Genomic DNA, 22,258 nt, shown 5'->3' with positions numbered 1-22,258 from the left:
GTTTTGGGATGAAACTGTTCCACCTCAGGTCATCAGCCATTAGATTCTCACAAGGAGCATGCAACCTAGATATCCCTCGCCTGTGCAGTTCACGGTAGGGTTTGTGCTCCTGTGAGAATCTAATGCCCCCACTGAGCTGATAGGAGGCAGAGCTCAGGGGGCAATGCTTGCCCGCTGCTCGCCTCCTGCTGTGCAGCCAGTTCCTCACAGGCCAAGGTCCGGAGTCATTCTGGAGTCATTCCATGGCCTAGGGGTTGGGGACCTCTGGTCTAAAGGTTTCTGCGTGGCAGAAGAGTTAGATGTATTCTCCCATTGGAATTTGACGTGAAACTTGGGGAATCCAGTTGGGAATGTGCACCAAGCAGTTAGAGATGTTATCTTGAGCAGCGCAGGTTCAGAGATAACCAGGCCTGTGCGTGTTTGTGTCTTTCCGTGATGTCAGACTTTTATTTCAATCACAAAAGCGACGAGCCACGTGGGGTTCTGAAAGAGGCAGTTCTCCTTAGTATTTCCAGTTCACTTGGTAGTCAGAGCCACAGGCACCTAAACTCATGCTACTCAACAGGACAGTCAGTATTGCAAACTGTACACAATAGTATACTTAATCAGTATGTAAATGTTCCGGATTAAACACCCCACAACAAAGTAACATTTAACATGGAAAGAAAGGGAATAAGAAAGAGTTAACAAACCAGTCTGGGGAGAGCAACCCGGACAGAAACATAGCCCAGTCTGGACCAGGTGGTTTGTAGGTCTTGCAAGGAAGAGTCTCTGCCGTGGACAGAGCCTTCAGTGGCAGAGGCCCGGTGCTTGTCACAGGCAACGGCAAGATGATATCTCTGAACACGGCTGTTTTGAGCTGCTGAACTTGTACTGTTTTTATGGCCCCAGAGTCCTCTGGTGAGGACTGATGGTGGAAGAGTGTGCTGGGTTATACCCTTATCTTGTTGGATACAGTCTTTATCGATTAGACAAAACATCTGGTCCCTGTTGGCAAGATGCCTTTTAAAATGTAAGACGGTATCTTTTTCTAAGATAGAGTTACTTGTATCAAGAGTGCCTGACACAGATAGCAGAACTTGTGTATACGAGACATCAAGTGGAGTAAATGTTCCCTTTGGTTTTTATTGTTTGAGACTGAATGGTGTAATTTCAGGCCTAGTTTAAGAGACTGACCCTTGACTTCTCTTATCTTTTTTAAAACCGAGTTATTTATTTATTTATATTTCTTCAACTGTTTGTTTTGAACCTTTTAAGCCTATGTAACAGCAAAAAGATTAGTTCATGAGTCTCTTCTACTATTCACTGGCTTTGCCTCTATCTGTCTTTTTGGCTTTCCTGGTTTATTCTCTGTGAAAGTAAGCTGCAGTCATCCTGACAGCATAACTCATCTCACTCCTTAGTCATGTTTCTCCCGAGAGCAAATACATTCCCACAGAACCACAAGGGTATTCTCAAACCCAGGAAATTTAGCACCGATGCCATATTATCATCGAGGTGTAATCTGAATTCAGGTTTCTCTAGTTATCTCCAGAGCCGTCCCTAAAACCTGAAGCTTGTTGTTGTTTTGTTGTTGTTGTTATTGTTTTCTTTTTTACTTATCCAGAATTCATTCATGAGTGAACCTGAGAAGCTTTTAACATTTCAGATTCTTAGTCCTTAACTGTGGAGATTCTGATTTTTTTAGGCCTGGAAATTTTTTTTCCCCCAACTTTTTAATTTGAAAAAATAAACTCTTCAAGACAGTTGTGAAGTACAGTGAGTACATCTGTTCATCATTTAGATTTACCACCTGTTAACATTTGGATATGTTTGCATTCTCTGTGTCTCTGGACACATTTATGCACCTTATGTTTTATTTTTTTTATTTTTTTGCTGGCGGACTATTTCAAAGTTAAATCAAGATGCTTTATTGTAAGTTCTTCAGTTTGTTTTCTCTAAGAACACAGATATGGTCCTGTATAACACTATTACCTAATATAAAGTCCATATACAAATTTTCCTGATTTTTTTCAAATAATGTTCTTTAAACTGATCCCTCATCCATTCTTGAACTCTTGATATTTCTTAGAAAGTTTTTAAGTTTTTATTATAAAATGGATTTTTTTTCATAAAGTCTCACGAGTAAACTATGTGCCTTCCTCTATTATACTGCTTTTTAAAAATTTTTCTTAGGATTTTCTAAGGTTGATAGAGTGAAACAGTTAAGAGAAACTTTTTGATTTTTTTTCTTTCTCATTGCAACTGTCTGGTGATTTAATTTAAAGAGTTGAGATTTTGTGAATTAGAATAATGAATTTTTAGAATTAGAAGAGACATGAGATAATATACTTCATTTATTCATTATTTTCCATTTTATTGAGGCCCGTGAAGCAAGGAACTTACCTAAAATCGTGGGCTAATTCTTAGCCCACAGAATTTTCCACATAGATTCTAGTGTATAAGAATGTTAGATGAGGAAATAATTTTTATTTCTGAAGGAGAGAGGAACAAAAAAAAAAAAATACACACACACACACACACACAGTCTTGCATACATGTAAAGAAAGCAAATGTAGCCAAATGTTAATAATTGGTCAGCTCAGGTGTAAGGTACACAAGGGCTTCATTATACTAATCTTTTTGTTATATGTATGTGTCAAATTAAAACATCAGGGAAGTATAAAAATAGAACACAAAACACCTACAAAATTAAGTATAAAACTAAGTATACATTTTTTTAAGTATCAAATTAAGTATAAAAACAAAAAAATTTGTTGTTGACAGAAGTTAAAGGATTCATAAAATAGTTGAATTTTAGTGACTAACTTAGAACTTTTTTGTGCCTCATCATAGCTAATTAAAGTATTTCTCAAAATTATCAAAATTCCCTTGCTTTACTCTCTGATATTCACCACTAATAGACAGTTAGTTGGCATATGGCCTTGTTTTTGAAACTGCCTTTACTCTGGCACAAAGTTTAAGCCAATAACAGGACTTCTGTCAATGATTGAATGTCGCAGATTCAGTGATCGTATAGGGTAAGTCCTGAAATAGATGTCATGTTTCAGAGTGTGAAGCTATGCATATGTATAAACAGACACACACACACACACACACCCCTGAGGCATCATTAAAATTAAAGACTTTCACCCATCAGTAGATGCTATTAAGAATATAAGCAGGAAAGCCACAGACTGGGAGAAAATTTTATAATACATACATCTGTTAAGGGACAGGTGTCCAGGAAATACAAATAACTCCTATAATTCAGCTTTTAAAAATAGGCAAATGTGCAAAAGATTTGAACAAATAGTTCACAAAAGAAATAAATGGCCAAGAAGCATATGAAAAACGCTCAACATCATTGGTTCTCAAGGGAATACAAGTTAAAACCACATGGAGATACCTCTGCACCCTCACCAGAATGGTTAAATTAAAAAGACAGACAACACCAAATGTTGGTAAGCCTGTGGAGCAAGAGAACTCAATTTCTTGGTGAATACTTAAAATGTTGAACAATTTTGGGACTTCTGTTTAATACTAAATGTATATACGCCCTGTGGTTTTTACATATTTATCTTCCACTTTTACGTATTTCCACTTTTACATATTTATCTAAGAGAATATCTAAGAGAGATATTTCCACTTTTACATATTTATCTAAGAGAAATACAAGATGTGTTCATAGATGTCTTGTAAAAGAATATGTCTAGCAGCTTTATTCATAATAGGTCAAAATGGGAAATGCCTAGGTTTCTACCAGTAGGAGATTGGATACCCTCTGCTATGCTCTGTATATCACATACATAGTCATTTATATATACTCATATGTCCATCCAATGTAATACTACCCAGCCATAAAAAGAAATGAGCTGCCACTACAGATAACATACAAAACTCTCAGGAACATAAAGCTGAGGGAGAGGAGCCTGGCACACACAAGCTTGTGCTGCCATGTTTATGAAATTTCATGAACAGGAACTGTGGAACCACCTCTGAGGCTGGGGATGGGGTGCAATGGAAATGGCAATGAGGGAATTTAAGCAGAAATATTAATGTTCTAGATCTTGATAGGGCTCCGGGTTACATGTTGTATACACTTGTTAAATCTCAGGGAATGTTTACTTAAAATTTATGCATTTCATTTTGTGTAAATTTCACATTAAATAACTATGAAGAAATGTGTAACTGTAGTTTGTGATACTCATGCCGAAGTATTTAGGAGATGTGTGCTGATGTCTACAGTTTACTTGGCAATGCATTGTACAAATAAGGTGATGATAGAAGTAAAGGGATGAATAGGTATGCTACAAACATATAATACCATGCTAATATTGTAGCAGAATCTAAGTAATAACAATCCTTTCAGCTTTGTTGTGTTTTGGAAATTTTCATAGTAAAACATTGGGGAAATTCTTATGTTGTTTGTTTGTTTCCTGTGAAATAGCCATTTTTGTGGGTCAGAAACTGATAATTTCCTGTGATTGAGCCCAACATATGGAAGCACATTTTTTAGCCATTTTATTGAGGCGTCTTTATCTGACTGGATAGTAACAGGAAGCAGCTTCATTTTTCTCCAGTCATTGTGCACAGTTAGGATAGATTAATCTATTTGCTCTTGGTAGCAGAGGCTCCTGACCATCTCAGGGACAGACCTTAACATCTCAGTCACTCTTTTTAAAAGTCTGTCTGGATTAGAGCTGATGTCATTTTTGGTGCAGATGTTCTTGTCTCCCCTTTGCAGCAGGGCAGGAGGGGAAGGTTTGCCTTTGGGGCTGTGCTGGGGAGGAAGAGGGGGTGAGTCCCTTCTCAGTCTCCTCTCTAAGTTGATGAGATTGACTGGCATGGTTATTCGCCAATGACAGGTGCTCAAACACTGCCCATGTGAGTTCTTTGAAAGGCCCAGTGTGGACCCTCCCTGTGCCACATGACTTGATCTACCCTCAATCTCCTGGGCCTCCACTCCGGGCAGAATACCTCATCTCACCTCTTGCTCTTGGGAGCCCCTTGTGTGGCAGTCAGCCCTTTTGAGTGAGGTGCGGGCAAAATGGTACAAACCCTGGTACTTCCCTGCTGCCCTCTTGGATTTGTGGGAAGCTGACAATTTGCCTGGAGCTTGGGCTCCCTTGTAGCTGTCACCTTTCTCTGTAGCCATAATTTCCCAGTTCTCTCTGCTGTTCAACTAGGCATAGGGTGGGCCACGGAGTCCGTTGCTTGAGTGGACATCCACTGGGGAATGAGAAGTCAATCTCCCTGCAGGCACCCTTGGTCTCTGACAGGCATTCTCCTGCAGAGAACTCTTGATATCTCTCTTCGAAATTTTTAAAGTTTTTATTATAAAAGGGATTTTTTTTTCACAAAGTCTCGCAAGTAAACTATGTGCCTTCCTTTATAATACTGCTTTTTAAAACATTTTCTTAGGATTTTCTAAGGTTGATAGAGTGAAACCCACAGTTAAGAGAAACTTTTTGATTTTTTTTTTCTCATTGCAGCTGTCATGATTTAGTTTAAAGAGTCAAGATTTTGTGAATTAGAATAAGGAATTTTTAGAATTAGAAGAGACATGAGATAATATACTTCATTTATTCATTATTTTTCATTTTACTGAAACCCATGAAACAAGGAACTTACCTTGCAGTACCTGCAGTACCCCTCTCTCATTTTTCTTATGGTGAGGGATTTTTGGAATTTATAAATAAATATTTGGACCTTACCAAGTAGATTGAAATATGAGATTCACTATTCTACAGAAGTGTGGTTATTTAGCTTTTGGCAAAGTTGTGAAATTTTTACTGATCTATATGTAGGAAAAGTCAGGCTTCATGCTGTTAGAGTGAAGGACGCTGTGAGTGCATCACCTGTTTATTCAGTTGATCATGGTTTCTGCAAGGAGTTAGGCAAACTGTACAGTCTGAGGAATAGTTCTCACAAGACTGCCCTCACTTCAGGCACCAGCTATAATTTTGGGATCCCCAGGGTCCTCTGGAGATCACAACTGATAATGGCATGTCGCAACGCCCACTTGGTTCGCTGTCCAGTGGCCAAAGCGCCCGGCAAAGACGCTGGTATCAGGCAGAACATTCCTGGGATCTAGAGACCCCACTGAAGTAACCAAGGGCAAAGACCAGACTTCTCTTTGGGTAAAGTTAATTGTTTATACAATTTTTAGTTATGGCCACTGTTGGTTTTTATTACTGTTATTCACTTTCATTATTAATTTATTTAGTAAGAGCTTGTTGGCCATCTGTGATATTGTGAAATATATATTTGGTCTTCCTGTTTCCTGACATACAGCTCCTAAAACCTTTGTGGTCTCCCAGAGCCTTGAGAGTGTCTTTCGCTAATAATTGACTGGCAGCTGACAGCCCCTAGATAACTTCAGGATGGGTGCTGGTCACAGGAAAGACAAAGGCATCATTAGAAGATTGGAACGTTCAGCCCCACCCCCAACCTCTGGGGAGGAGAGAGGGATTAAAAGTTAACTTGATCACTAGTGACCATTGATGTAATCAATCATTCCTATGTAATGAAGTATCCATAAAAAACTAAAAAGATGGTTCCTGGAGCTTCCAGATAGCTGACAAAGATTAATAGAGGAGGCAGTGTGCCCAAAGAGGGCATGACATGTGTTAAGTTTAGCCTAAAGCTGCCTCCTTGCCTATTTCAAGTTCAGCCTAAAGGCTTTTCCATATATAGTAAATTGTAACCCAACTAAATGAATAACAGACTATAACCTACTCTTGTATCAGTCACAGAATTTTAGTCAATCACAGGTGGACAACTGTTCAAACTATATTCAAATAAGGCAAACGCTGAGATGTAGCCAATCCAGCTGTTTCTGTGCCTTCCGTTTTCTGTCCATAAGTATTACCTGACCATGTGGCAGCCCTGGAGTCTCTGAACTGCTTCTGGGCCCTGCCCAACTCAACAATTGTTCTTTGCTCAGTTAAACTCTGTAAATTTAATTTGTCAGCCAGGGGTGATGGCTCACACCTGTAATCCTAGCACTTTGGGAAGTGGAGGTGGGAGGACTGCTTGAAGCCAGGAGTTCAAGACCAGCCTGGGCAACAAAGCAAGACTCTGTCTTTACAAGACATTTTTTTTTTTTTTAAATTAGCTGCTCACGGTGGTGCATGCCTGTGGTCCCAGCTACTCAGGAGGTTGAGGTGGGAGGATTGCATTCAAGGCTAGGATTTCAAGGCTACAGTGAACTGTGATTGCACTACTGCACTCCAGCCTGGGAGACAGAGTGAGACTCTGTCTAAATTAAAATCAAATAAAATAATTTTAATTTGGCTAAAGTTTTTCTTTTAACATATGGAAACTGGACACTTCTTCCCACATACCTTGCCCTATGCATCTCTTGCATCTGGCTGTTCGTCTGCATCCTTTGTAATATCCTTTATAATCAACTAGTAAATGTGTTTCTGTGAGTTCTGTGAACCCCTTTAGCACATTAATCAAATTGGAGGAGCGGGTGGTGGGAACCCCAATTTATAGCCAGTTGATCTGAAGTATAGGTGACAACCTACTACGTGTGACTGGCCTCAGAAGCAGAGACAGTCTTGTGAGACTGAGCCCTCAACCTGTGGGATCTGACACTATCTCTAAGTAGATAGTGTCAGAATTGAATTAGAGGACAGCCAGCCGGTGTCTACTGCAGAATTGATCTGTTGCAGAATTGATTGCTTACTTACTGGTGAGGAGAAATCCCCACATGTTTTAGTGACCAGGGACTGCAGGAATATTCTGTGTTGATTATTGGGTGAGAGTACAGAAGGAGAAAATATAGAGTTTTTCCAATATCCTCATACTGTCTCCAAGATGTATTATAATTCATAATTGTATCAACTATTTTTTTGACCTATGATTTTCTACTAACTCAACTGTAGGACGTGTTTTATAATTTACAGGATTCTTCTGTGTATGCTGTGCTAATGAATTTTTGTAATCCCTCTCTTCCCTCCCCATTTGCATCTGTAGGGCACTTTATTTTAAATGCTGGATTCTTTGCTCTAGAAAGTGGGAACTGGTAGGGAGGAGGGCCATGGATCTTTTGCTGTTAAAATAGGTTAAAGTCAAAGGGTCTTCATGGGCACAGCTGTAAACCAGTGGTAGTTGTCCATATTGGTAGTGTGTCCTTGTCTCATTGCCTTGAAATTAAGAGTTAAAGCAGGACTAAGCTTTTTTGTTACTTAGTTTTGAAAAAATAACCTTTTTTGTTCATTGTAATAACTTTTCTTTCACCACCTCAGAGTTTCTCAGTGGACATAGTTCATCTTCCTTTACACATTTTGCTTCTCTCAGGCCAGTGAGAGACTGTCTCATTTTGAACACCATGCTAGTAATTATCACCCACCCATATGGACAATTGACTAGCCCAGGGGAGTGTTTTGTTTTGTTTTTATCTCTAAGACCATCTTCTCTATTGAGTGCTCTGTAGGGAGAAATTACAGAACCGACTCATTAGGCCTGGCTTGAGGAACTAGCCTGTGAGGTTAGCTACTATTTATATTGTGTTTTTATTTTCTTATCAATAATGTTTGGGTCCATCACAAATTGGTATGACAGGCTCGGGCGGACCCACATTTTGATTCACATTCTCCGCTGCAGTAAATCGGTATTAGCACAGAGGTGTGGGCTAGGGCAGTAGCTCCTTAGCTGGGTATTCTAAAGGATAGTAAAGGTTCCAAAAATACCTGGAGGCTGGTATAAATGGATATTGCTGGTATTTCACTTTTGTTTACTAATACTGGTGAAAATGCAAGCAGTTTTCTCAATTTTGTTTTCCTAAGTTCTAAAACTCATGCGCCCCTGGTCATTCTTCCAGCCATGGTGCCTTTCTACATAGGGGCAGTCAAGAGAGCAGCATCTGGGGTTTGTCAGGACAGGTGGAGGAGGCTACAGAGCCTGTCCTACCTGGTCCCACTCATGTACAGCCCATGTGGCAGTCATCGAAGATCAATAGGGAGGAATTCACCTGAGACAGAATTGTGAAAACTTGGTGAAGGGACCAATTTGAGTCTGAAATCAGAGTCTAGAAACCACTGGGCTGCTTTCTGAATTTCTCTCTTAGCTATTTGTAGGTCTTTTCCTCTAGTGAATTAATTTTAGGATCATTAAATTCATGGAGGTGGGGAAACCTGAAGTGACTTGACAGCCCAAACAACTAAGCAATAAGTTGCTCCCTTATTTCTAAAGTGTTAGCAGAAGTTTGATTACTCATATCATATCAAGGATTTGGGAAGGAATGTATCCACTTATTTCACAAGTGATAATTTTATTGAGCTCCTACTAGATAGGTTCAAGGGAAGTATACAGTAATGAACGTGGCAGATTTAGTTCCTTGTTGCATGAAACTGACATTCTAGAGGTGGAAAGAGATTAAGAAATCAGTTGCTGTATAATCGTCTAATTAGCTGTGTAATAACACAGTAAAGAAGTGCACACTGCTGTGAGAGTAAGGGAAGTGAGGAAGGCTTCCTTGAGGAGGTGGTTTGTAAGCAGAGTGAGCTGGCAATAGCTGGAGTTTGGAGGTTGTATGTGTTGGTGCAGCTTTGACATAATTATGGGAAGAGGGAAAAGTCTGGGCTGAGAGCCCGAGACAGGAAAGACCATGGTCAGGTGTTTTGGGCAGGAGTCTAGGCAGCTAGGGGGGGTGACACAACACTAAGGCTGGAGCCACGGGCTGGGGCCCCATCGCATGGAGCCTTGTAGGCCACATGGAAGATGCTGTATTTTATTTCGAAAGCAGTATTAAGACATTAAGGGATTTTTAACCAGTTAGTGTTCTAATCATATTTAAAAAATATTTTGGCTGCTGTATGGAGTAGAAAAGTGTATGCTAAGTTATTGAAGTCACCTAGGAGATGATGATAACTTAGATTTTGATGATCACAGTTGAAAGAATGTTGGGACTTAAGACAGAGTTTCTCCCTTTTTAATGTCATGGCACACGCAAATGCTTTTAAGAACTATGCTGTGGAAAATGGACAAGGGTGACCCAGGTGCTGAGGAGAATCCATACCTTGGCTTCATTGTAACTCATTTGCAATGGCCAGATGATACACTCTTAGTTTTGCAAGCTGAGTGTTTGGGACAAGAGTCAAGGATGAATCCTGGGGTTTTTGTCTAAGCAACTGGCTTCACAGAAGTGCTTCTGAGATTTAGGACACTGAACAGAAGGGGGAAGGACCATGGTTTCTTGTGTATATGCTGAATTTGAGGGTTTTGTAAGTCATTCAAATGGGAAGTTGAGTTAGACCCATGGTTGTGGAGCTCAAATGAGAGAAAAAGGTAAGTCATGTAGGTGATAGCTGAAGTGAACTAGAGAGGTGGCATAGGAACAAGTATTACAGAATTTTCACACTTAAAAGTCAACTAGATGAGAGTGAGCTAGCAAAGGAGATGAAAACTAGGAAGTTTAAAGAGGTGTTAGGAGTGCCACAAGATTCTGGAATCATGAGAGTCAAGGGAAGAGAGTGTGGAAGAAGGAGGGAGAGTTCTGCTGAGAGGGTCAAGTCAGATGAGGACTGAAAGTTTTCCATTGAGTTTAATGACATGGAAATCATTGATGTGACATTAGAGTCACTATGCTGGAACCGTGTGCAGAAGCCAGATGGAAGCCTACAGGTTGTAAGGAGTGAGTGGGAGGTTAGAAAATGAAAACAGAGAAACAACGGCTCTGTGGAGAATTTCATCTGTGATGGGAAGAGCAAGATGACGTGGGGGCTAGCAGCGGAGTGGAGGGAGACCTGGCAAAGGCAGTGAGGCTGGGGGAGGAGGGGCGTGAAGAGTCAGCACAGAGTGCGAGGTAGCTGAGGAGGAAGTCGGAATGGATGCAGGTGGGGGCAGGTTTGTGTGCTGGGCAGTGGGCACTCAGGATAGCTTCCTGCTGAGGGTTCTGTTTTCTCTGTGAAGTATGAGGCTATGGCAGTTTGAGTATGAGGAGGTAGGATACTTTGGGGGCAGAGAAATTTGACATAGTCATCATAAAGAATGGCGAGGTGAGTTTGTAGAGAATGTGGGAGGGTAGCAGGCAGCACCGAGGCCCAGCTGAGGCTGGCTCTGCTGTGTTCAGTTCCTGATCTTGATTCCGTGAGCCCAGCTGCCCTTGCCTCCGTGTCAGAGGATACTTGTGTTCACCCAGGGAGGCAGTCATGGCAGTCCACTCAGTGAACTGATAGAGGAGCAAGAAAGGCTCCTGAGTCGCGGGAGTGATGTAAATAAATGGTCAACTGTGGAGTCTAAGATGGCCACGGATGGATATGAAGGCAGGAGGTGAAGAGGGGATACACTGGAAGCAGAAATAAGAGAACTACAGGATCCAAGAAGAAAATGCTGAGGAAACAGAGTGGAGATATAGGAAGTTGTGATCAAAGAGTGAATGCTCCCATTCTGTGCATTGCATCATGAAAGAACCTAAACCCTTGCATGTGGAGATGGCCTTCCCTGGTGGTGGCGGCCGTGGGGGGTCTGTCTAAGCAAGTTTGACTTTTGTCTGCAGAGTTGCATTTTGTTATTTGGTAATACTGGTTGTTTAGTGTTAGGTCGAAAATGTTAATTCTCTCCTGTTAACTTTGGGTACTATGTGTAGACGAAAAAAAATTTGCTTTTGTTTTAAAGAACCATGTTTTCACTATCTCATGACACCATACCGTCATTATGATGGAGCCAAAAAAGCAGAGCTTTCTCAGCAGGGTTACAGAATCTGTTAGGATGGATGGTTGTGCCATCCAACAAGAAACAGGATGTGAAGAGGAATGTGAATTAGGTTGCATTTATGATGAGGTCTGTGGTAAGAATGGAAGAATGAGTGTTAGATGTAAAATGGAGGGGAACAGGGTCTCTGGGAATGAAGAAATGAAGCAAAAAGAACCTGTCTAGCTGGCCACAGGGATAAACATTGAAATCACATGGTTATGGCTAGACTCGAGGTGTAGAAGACTTCCCTGAGTATGGGGTGGGAGTGGGGAAGTCACTGGAGGTGGTGGATGACAGCGATGGGCACAGTGGAGGGTCAGATAATTGGATGTCATGGACCACAGAGGAGCAGGGAGCAGGGTTTTGTTGTTGATGTCATCACTTTCTTTTTTCTTTTTTTTTTTTTCCCTTCTAGTGGGTAAGGAAATGATGATCTGGAAATTGATAAAAGGAAGAACTACTTCGCTTCCTTGAGACCCTGAGAATTGGGGACCACTAGTATAGTATTCTTTGTGTGTGGTCCCTAGACCAGCAGCATCAGATCACCTGGGACTTAGAAATGCCAATTCCAGGGTCCTACTCCAGACCTACAAAATCAGAAACTCTGGGGGTGAGGTCGGTGTCATGTCTTAACAAGCCCTGCTTGACCCTGATGTGCTCAGAGTTTGAGAACCATTGCTGTAATGATACCTGATCCAGGGTGAGGGGAAGGAATTACTCAGTGCTGACTCAGGAGAAGGTGGATGGATTTTCACCTGGAAGGTTTTTGGAGGGAGGTAGAACCCTCGATTCAGTGGACATGGGTCCTGGCTCCCCTGGTTCCGAGTGGCATTAGGCTGATACTAATGGTCTCAGAACACATGTTGGAAGTTTGGTCTTTGCTTAGACTTGGAGTTGCTGTTAGTACCAGTAGCTGTTACAAGGAATAGTTAACTTAGTGTCATTTTAGTTGTGTTTGCTGAAGTTTTAAAAACATGATTTACTATATGCAAATTAAGTTTATTTTTAAACTTTTCGTAAACATTCTCCATCATAAAAATGAATTGTCATTTTAGGAGGTAGTTGTTCAGAATTCAGAATTTCTTGTTCTTTAAAAAGTGTTGTATAGATTAAATGATATTTCAGAGGGTTTTCTCCTGATCTCTGTATCTAAAATATCGGGTATGTCATTGTCATTGTGAACTGAGGAGGAAAGACATTTTTATCAAAATAACTTCAATTATTACAAAAGACAAAAGAAGATTAACTAGAGGACTTGTGAAAGTGCTTGATAAAGATTTGTCAAGGAGGAATAATGGGAGCTGTGTTGAAGAAGCCTAGGGGTAAAGTATAACCACATTTTAATAGCTGTGATTCCTACAGTTTCACATTTAGCCGTAGACATTCTGTAATTTGGAGTGGAGCTGATCTTGCACAGGCCAGTAAAGAGAGGAGAAGAAACCCTAGCAGCTCCAGCAGTTGCAGGGGCAGATGGGATTATGAAAAGAGCTCTAAACTGGGGGTAAGGTTATTTGTGCACTAGTCACGGTTGAATCGATAAAAAATTGTTTCACTGATGACTCCAACAAATATTTGCATGCCTAGTTTGTGTGAAGACCTATTTTATAAGCAAGGAAATTCAGGCCTAGAAGTTTGATGACTTCCCCCAAATCAAATTTACTAGAAAAGCCTTGAAGCAAATCCAGGTGTCTAAGTACGAAAGCATACCAAGCTGCCTGCTGTATCAGTGTAGGGGTTTGGTTTCTAGTGGTCTCACCTATGGGGGTATCGTGTTGCTGTCATTCTCTCTCCAAAACAACATAATGAAAGAAAGTTTCCAGAATATTTGTCTTAATAAATTTGTATGGTGATGAAATGGTGGGTCACCTTAACTCCTGTCATCAAGTGATTCATTATCATTTAACAATTTAGCAAGCACTAAGTTTAGTGGGACAGATCTCTGAAGAAAATAATGGGGGAAATGACACTTGGCCAGAGGGCACTTGAGACCATTTTGTTTAGTTGGCCGTAATGCCTACCTACTTCACTCTGTCCTAAACCTGTGCCATCAAATGTTGGTACCATAGGTTGCAGACTATGGTACCAGCCTCTTAAGGGTTTATCTTACCATGCATTCAATAGTCTTCGTTGGACAGAAACTGATCTTCCCCTTGGGACTAGGCACACCATATTTACACAGTGACATATCAAGAGTATATTGTTTGCTTTTGATGAAAACTGTCCCTAAAAAAGCATCTTAGGAAATAATCCCTTCTATAATTTAGTGTTTTGTTCCTTTTTGGAACTAGTAAATATCAATAGTAATAAGGTTAATAATATTAGAGTAATACCTCATTTATTTGATATTATAAAAGGATAGATAAAATATTGCTAATAATTTAATATTCTAGTTAAGTAACATTTAGCTTTGAATATATATGTTTGAGTGTATACATACACACACTCAGATGGATTTGGTTTTTATGGCCCCTTTTGAAAAATTGATCTAGTGTTGTATTTTTTAAAAATGTGCATATCCTTTTAGCAAGAATTTCATTTTTTTTCCAGAAGAATATATTGGCAATATATTCTTGCCTTGAGCTACTGGAAATTACTGTTAGTATTCAAAGCGTTTAAATGTTTAATTTGCTTGTGAAGCTTTAAATTTGAGTGAAAAAAATTAGTCTTATAAACAACTTAGAAAGGTTGCTGCCTGCTCTAGATACTATTTGTGCTAAATTAATTTAGTATACTAATCAGAACTCTAATGAAGTCTGTGAACTGCTAATGTTAGATCAGCGAATAAATGGCTGATTTTATTTCCCAGAAGAGAATATTTGGAGATGAGGTTGGGGAGAAGTTGAAAAAAATCAGGATGTGGTTGTGTAATCTTTTCCTAGTTCCCTTTCAAGATGATCTTTCCCTGGTCATTACTCTTACTCCTGAAGATTTCTTTCTTTCCCTCTCCTCACCTCCCAGCCTTCCTTCTGTTTTTTTCCTCTCCACCAGTCCTCTCTCCCTCCTCTTCTAGTGAAACATTTTGTGTTGGTGCTTTATTTTTGCTGTTGGAGGAATTACTCCTGGGATGGTGTCTGTGAATAAGAATTCTAGAGCATTAATTAATTTCTTGCTATCTATGGTTTTGTTTCATTCAAACAATCTTATGGTCCTTCCTTGTAGCCATTTTATTAGATTCTGAAGGGCCGAATCAAGCTGTTTCTGGGCTCGGGGCCATATTTTATAGCAAGACTTGTTTGAGTTTTCAATGAATTGGTGCTTAAGCTAAAGCCATTAAAGCCTGCTTCCAAGAAAACAAAACTGGCAGCACAGTTTGTTCCATTTCATTTTTTTTTCAGCATGCTTGATTTTTTAGGGGTTGGAGTTAGCTAGGACCAACTGGGAAAGGAATCCCGTAAGTGGGAGAAAGGCTGTCGTGTTGTTAGGGAGTGCACTTCAGCCTAAGTGGTGATTAGCAGCATTTAGCCTCTAAAAATAACTGGTGAGCAGAGTTTGTAGTCAGGTCCAATTTCACTTCTAGAGGCCCTTACAGTGCAGGGGTTGGCCAGTCTCAAGCTCTGGTAGGCAAGGGCATACAGTGTGCCTAAAACCTGCCAGTAGTACTTTTGAGTTTTTTTGTTTTTTGTTTTACTTTAGCATTTATGATTCATGGATTGAAGAAGTCAAAATGGCTGAAGATAAAGGTATATTTTTGTTATTTAGGCTAAAAGTGGCTTTAGATCTAGCTGACAGCTTTTCACTTTATTTTCAGTGGTGCTGTGTTAAAATATTTTTGGCTAAGTGCTTTGACTGCACTGTCTACGTTTTCTATTTTGAACTACCGGAGATACTGACTTTTCATAGTAGCTGAATATTTCATGGAATAATCTGTCTTTAATCAGAGTATGTTTTGGTGTCTTAATTTAGATGATCTTTAGTATGTTGTACTACTGGAGGCTGCATTTTACAAACCTCAAAAAATGTACAAGCTCTCTTCTTTAGTCTTATAAGTTAATTACAATGAATTTAAAGAATTGTGTATATTTAGATTTTATATAAAATTACAGGAGATATAAATTCATTCTCATATTAATGAACAGACTTACCTAGTTCAAGCAAGGACTTACCATTTATGGAAAGTGACCTACTTTTATGTGAAGCAGACAATAAATGCAAAGAAAAATCACAAGAGTTTTATTTTGTTTTTAAATTGACTCTAACTTTGAAGTATTCTTTAATGATGTATTGAATTTAATGTTTTGTATATATTTGCTTTTGCTTCACTTTGTAAATTAAGATAGTCTTTCCATTAATTGAAAGACTGAATGCACTCATTATGTTGAAGATTTATAAAAGAAAAAAATACATGTGTGAAAACTGCTTCTAACTCTGAGCTGTCTAATTAGCAACTGAAAGGATTCTTCGATTAGGATAGAGAATAAGAACATGTCCTATGTGAATACTGTTTGAATAATTGGTTAGAATGGGTCACTTGACTCGTCTGATAAAGTGCTTCATGTAGCCGTGAAGAATATGAGATATGTATCTGCCTTTTAGTTCTTTTGGAAGACATTTCTCCCCTCTTGTGGATTAGGTAATCTATGTAGTTAGGAAAAATCAGCTGTTACCTCTGACCCACTTTTAACAGTTTTCGATTCCCAAAGGGTGACATTTTATAGCATGGAAAAATAATCAGTTTGATGAGTTGCTTGACAGTTTTTGTGTTTTTCAAAAAACTTTAAATGTATAGAGTTTATGTGTAAATACGAAATTCCCAACATAATGCCAGCTAAAACTTATAAATGATCTCTAATTCAGTTAGTAGTGGGCCAGTGAAGTAGCTAATGACCGTTCAAGTGCTGGGGTTCGTCTTCTTGTCTCCCTTCCCTTGACCAAATAAATAAAACTACACATTTCCCCTCCCCTGGCTTTTGTTTTGGAGAGTCTTCATTTTTGACTATTGCTTGCCATAGTAATTTCTGTGTTTGGTGGTATGTGGGAACATTTTCTGATTTGGAGGTCATGTACTTTTGATGGAATAACATGTGAAAAAATGATTCACATAGTTTTTGCGGTATTCTTAAACCCCAGTAAAAATCCTTTTTGACTGATCCCAGAACTACAGGTTGAACATGAAGCCAGAAAATGAAATGAAGACTTAGATTTATTCTGATCTTAGAAAACAGGGACATCTACTAGATGTTCTTCCCAAAGACTTTTGGAAGAAGGTACTGGTTTCAGATTTGCTTAGGGAGTTGTAAACCCTCTTAAGGGTTTGTCTTACCATGCGTTCATCAGTTTCATTGGACAGAAACTGATCTGCCCTTTGGGACTGGGCACAGCATATTTACCAAATGACATATCAAGAGTATATTGTTTGCTGTTGATAAAAACTGCCCCTAAAAAAGGTGTCTTAGAAAATAATCCCTTCCATAATTTAATATTTTGTTCCTTTATGGAACAAGTAAATATCAACAGTAATAAGGTTAATAATACTAGAGTAGCAACTCATTTGTTTGATATTAAAAAGGGATATATAAAATATTGCTGATAATACATTCTATTTAAGAAACATTTAGCTTTTAAAGTGATAAATCTCTATACTAAAAACTATTTTGAGTGAAAATCTTCCTAAGATTTATTATACATTTCTTCTATGTTTTAATGGCAGAATCAGTGTGAAACCAGTTACTGTCTTGTACGGAAGATTATTTGAAGAACTGTCAGGGATTCTGCCTGAAAGTTTCAATCATAAATGACTTCCCACCACTCAGCTTTTCTGAGTTCCTGGGTCTGCTCTTGCTGAGAGACCTGTGCAGTCTATAGGCTTTTCCTCTGTCAACACTCTGTTGCTTTGACTCATTTGGGTTAGATTGTGTCTGAAATCTATTCTAGAATTTTGTGCATTGAGCTAGAAAAGTTGTTAGAATCACATCTAAAATAAAAATGTAAACAAATTCTAGGTAAAGGTGTATTTTTTTTACTGTGTTTGACTGTCTCCTTCCCATCTCAACCCCTTGCTGTTTTGGTGCATGCATTCATTTCCTTTTTTAGAAAAAAGCTTTTGTCTACTTTTTCCTTGTATTTGGTGTTGCAGTCAGTAACTTAAATGAGTGTCACTGAGTTAACTTGGATAAATGATAATTTCCTTTTCAGAATATCAGAAATTTTCCTCCTCCATTTCCCTTTAAGAGAGAGAGAAATGGAGAAACAATTAAACTTTGAATTCAAACTATTACTTTGTTTTATTAGCTATTTCATTATAGACTTTTTAATTTTTTTTTAAGAAAGGGTCTTGCTTTGTTGCCCAGGCTGAAGTATAGTGGCACCATCATAGCTTACTGCAGTATAGGCTTATTTTAAACAGTATCATCTTGGGTATCCGTTTGACTACATACTCATTTTAAAAACTTAATTATTGGGTAAAATTATCTGGTATACATGTACTGAATAAAAATGTTGGATGAGTGAAAAATTGAATTATATTTGTTTAACCTTGCTGTTTTCCAGTTAATGAGGAAAAATACAAGAGACTGGTATCAGCTACAGAATGTTCAAGAGGACATAAGACAAGAACCCAGTTTTACTGAAGATTTAGCATTCCTTTTACAAAAAAAAATTAAATTTAATTCTTAGAGGCAATAAGTAGCAAAGGCAGAAAATTCTTAGTCATTAGCTACTATAGTTCCATATTTGGAGTATGTGGATATTTTGGAAGTTAGTATTTTTGTTAAACTTAGTGTTGTACACAAATGGGTTTGTATGCATATGTCTGTATATATAGAAATAAGGGTTCTTTTTTGGATACAGTGTTAGAAAATAAGTCTTTCGCGGCCGGGCGCGGTGGCTCAAGCCTGTAATCCCAGCACTTTGGGAGGCCGAGACAGGCGGATCACAAGGTCAGGAGATCGAGACCATCGTGGCGAACACGGTGAAACCCCGTCTCTACTAAAAATACAAAAGAACTAGCCGGGCGAGGTGGCGGCGCCTATAATCCCAGCTACTCGGGAGGCTGAGGCAGGAGAATGGCGTGAACCCGGGAGGCGGAGCTTGCAGTGAGCTGAGATCCTGCCACTGCACTCCAGCCCGGGCCACACAGCGAGACTCCATCTCAAAAAAAAAAAAAAAAAAGAAAGAAAATAAGTCTTTCTGTTTATAAAAATGTAGTGAATTAGACATACAAAACTGTTACTGAATCTGTGGCACTTCTTGACCTCACAGAAGCTTACTTTCATAAATCTTTTTTTTCTTTAAATTTTATTAGTGGTTTAATTAGTATTTTTTTTATATGCTAACAACACATAAAAATTTTGAAAATCGCCATTTCCCTCTACCAACGTTGCAGACATTTTCACCCAATCTTCCCCTCCCATGCCTGTGTTTCAGGTAATGATACCTATTTGAAGTCGATTTAATCTGCAACAATAGGATCTATGCCCAGCAATTATTATTATTATTATTATTATTATTATTATTTTTTTTTTTTTGAGACGGAGTCTTGCTCTGTCGCCCAGGCTGGAGTGCAGTGGCGCGATCTCGGCTCACTGCAAGCTCCGCCTCCCGGGTTCACGCCATTCTCCTGCCTCAGCCTCCCGAGTAGCTGGGACTACAGGCGCCCACAACCGCGCCCGGCTAATTTTTTGTATTTTTTTTTAGTAGAGACGGGGTTTCACCGTGGTCTCGATCTCCTGACCTTGTGATCCGCCCGCCTCGGCCTCCCAAAGTGCTGGGATTACAGGCGTGAGCCACCGCGCCCGGCGCAATTATTTTTATTTAATAAATAAATTATGTTTTTATATAGCCAGCTTTCGTTAGATCACGTTAGAAACAAAGTTGATGGCCATTTGTCATTTGGTAAGCATACTTTTATGCATTTACCATATTATTTACAACTCTGGTTCTGATGGATCCATTAATATTTAAAGAATGTCAGAAAAAGGAAATACTTGACTTTTTAAGAATGGCCTAGCACTTTGAGAGGCCGAGGTAGGCAGATCACTTAAGGGCAGGAGTTCAAGACCAGCCTGACCAATATGGTAAAACCCTGTCTCTACTAAAAATACAAAAATTAGCATGGTGGCAGGTGCCTGTAATGCCAGTTACTCAGGAGGCTGAGGCAGGAGAATCCCTTGAACCTGGAAAGCAGAGGTTGCAGTGAGCCGAGATCATGCTAGTGCACTTCAGCCTGGGTGACAGAGGGAGACTAAGTCTAAAAAAAAAAAATTTAGTCTTATTTAGTCATCGGAACTCTATATACTTTGATGTAGGCATGTAGATAAATATATGTATATGTTTGAATATACATATATATGCTCAGATGGATTTAGTTTTTATGGCCGCATTTGAAAAACTGATCTAGTGATGTATTTTTTAAAAATGTGTTTATCCTTTTAACAAGAAGAATTCCATTGTTTCTAGTTTCAAGTTCTAGATTAGAGCTAGTGGGGTTTTTTGAAATCGTGTAATTTGGCCCACTGATTAGAGATTAAGGAACTCAGAGCTGTGTAGATATGTTCCTAGTTCTACCCAACTTGTACTGGTGACTTTGGGAGAATCATTTCATGTTTCACTTATAAAACAGATAATTATTCCTGTCCTTATCCCCGTTGGTTCTCACCCAGGAACTGCCCCTGAAGGGAACATGTGGAAATGTCTGGGGGTGTTTTGTTTGTCCTAAGCCTTGGGAGCTCCTTGCCTTTGGGTCCAGGGGAAACCAGGGATGCCAGAAATCTTGCAATGTGAGGAACAGGTGCACAGGATGAAACATTGTCCTGTATAAACATCCAGAAATGCCCTCTGTAGAAATAGTGGCAGGACACAGTGAGGATCACCAGCAGCAATGCACATGAAAGCGATTCCACCTGCTGCACAAATAGGAGACACCGCCCTGGTCTTCCATCATCTGTTTGATAAACTTTTCGTCTTCTCAGAAGGCATTTTGAGATATTATTTATCCTTTTTATTAATATTGATATAATATGTATTGTATTCCTTTTTATGGGAAATTTGAATATTATCTTTTTAAGGACAGTGTTGACTATTTTCTGTTAATATAAAATGATTTTTGTTTATTTTTGGCTGTAAGAAGAATATTTACAAAAGAATGTAAGGTATATTAAGCATATCAAATGCGATAAATGACACTTTAGGTGGACAGCAGTTTACAAAACTGTTTCCTGCAGTGAGACCAGTTGTGAATGAGCCTTTTCCTGTTTCCTTAGGCCTCAACAGATCTTGTAAAGGAGTAGGAACGGATTATACTGTTTCACTTTTCTGTCCTTCTCTCTCTGGCTAAGAATATGGAATGGTTTAGGGGGAGATATTTTCGTCTGTGGTAGTTAACAGAGTTTTTAAGATTCTGCAGAAATGAAATGGGACAGAGAAAAGGATTTGGCTACATTTCTATGTGATTTCATTAAGCTGTTGATGTGCTCTGCCTTTGGAAAGAGGTAATATTTAGGTCATTTTGATGAGTAACTTGGATGGAGTATACATGTTATTCTAAATCTTTAAAAACATTCAGGAGTTTATTTCTTTCACTACTTCAAAGTTAGTGTTGCATCTAAACAATCTTTTCTGTTTTCAAAAATATTTTATGTGACATGTTTTGAGAATTTAACTGAAAACTATTTTTGAAATGGTCTATCATTGTGCATAATCCCAAATTATTGGAGAAATAATTGTGAGAAGAGGTGTTCAGTAAAGTGTTTTCTTCTTATGACATCTTACATTTATTTCTAAACAGAGACAAAGCACGGAGGACACAAGAATGGGAGGAAAGGAGGACCCTCGGGAACTTCATTCTTCACGTGGTTTATGGTGATTGCATTGCTGGGCGTCTGGACATCTGTAGCTGTCGTTTGGTTTGATCTTGTTGACTATGAGGAAGTTCTAGGTAAGAATTTTGATATCCTTACGTGAATTTGTGAGGGAGTAAGTGACATCTCTTAGGAGTCTTGAATATTTGTTATCATCTTTTTGGTACTGGTAATTTCTATAGCCTTTCAGTGGTTCTCAGTAGAGTGCAGCTGAAAGGGGATATGAAGAGGGTTACCTTGGAGTACTGTCTTTTGAACTTCTTTAAACATGACCTGTAGGTTTTTGAAAAAAGGCTTTATATTGTATGTCTGTCACACAGGGAGAAGTTTTATCAAACAGTACTCATTCTCACTATTTGCAGTACTTTTTGATTTCTATTCAATTTTGTTACATTATAAATTTTAAAAATACTTGATCATGAGTCACTACATTTATTTAAGGACTTGCTAATGGATCATAACCACACAATATGCAAAACCCTTCCTTAGAGAGGGTTTTCGAAGTACATCCTTCTGTGTCTCTGTTGGGATGGGGTGAGTATGTGTGCACACATATAGGTACTGGATGGGTGTGCTGAGATAGGCATTTGCAGATATGATTGTGTGTGTGTAGGTGTGATCTGTGTGCTGTTCTGAGGAAGTTGCTGTGGTCATTCTGATAGTGTCCTTTCTCCACCTTTTTCCTTTTCTCTCCTGTAATCACTGCAGTTTTTAACGATTTTTTATATTAATGATTCTTTATTATTTTGAGAGTCACATTCTCCTTAACTTCCCCAAAA

General features: G+C 39.0%; 1 protein-coding gene across 50 annotated transcripts in view; it reads left to right on the top strand.

Moving 5' to 3' along the window:
* The window catches only part of ASPH (aspartate beta-hydroxylase), a 216,355-nt gene that overhangs the window by 18,698 nt on the left and 175,399 nt on the right, over positions 1-22,258 (top strand). For 29 of the 50 annotated variants that reach the window (XM_077943677.1, XM_077943676.1, XM_077943679.1 and 26 more), the window contains exon 2: positions 21,407-21,556. In XM_077943677.1, coding sequence (XP_077799803.1) covers positions 21,407-21,556 — 150 coding nt within the window. Of the gene's footprint in view, positions 1-15,228; positions 15,366-21,406; positions 21,557-22,258 lie in introns of those variants that run through there. The other 21 variants (XM_077943684.1, XM_077943685.1, XM_077943682.1 and 18 more) reach the window with 1 other exon arrangement.

This window comes from Macaca mulatta, chromosome 8, assembly GCF_049350105.2.
Source record: "Macaca mulatta isolate MMU2019108-1 chromosome 8, T2T-MMU8v2.0, whole genome shotgun sequence".
NCBI lineage: Eukaryota > Metazoa > Chordata > Mammalia > Primates > Cercopithecidae > Macaca > Macaca mulatta.
The sequence above is the reverse complement of the archived record's forward strand: the minus strand, read 5'-3'. Positions and strand labels throughout refer to the sequence as shown.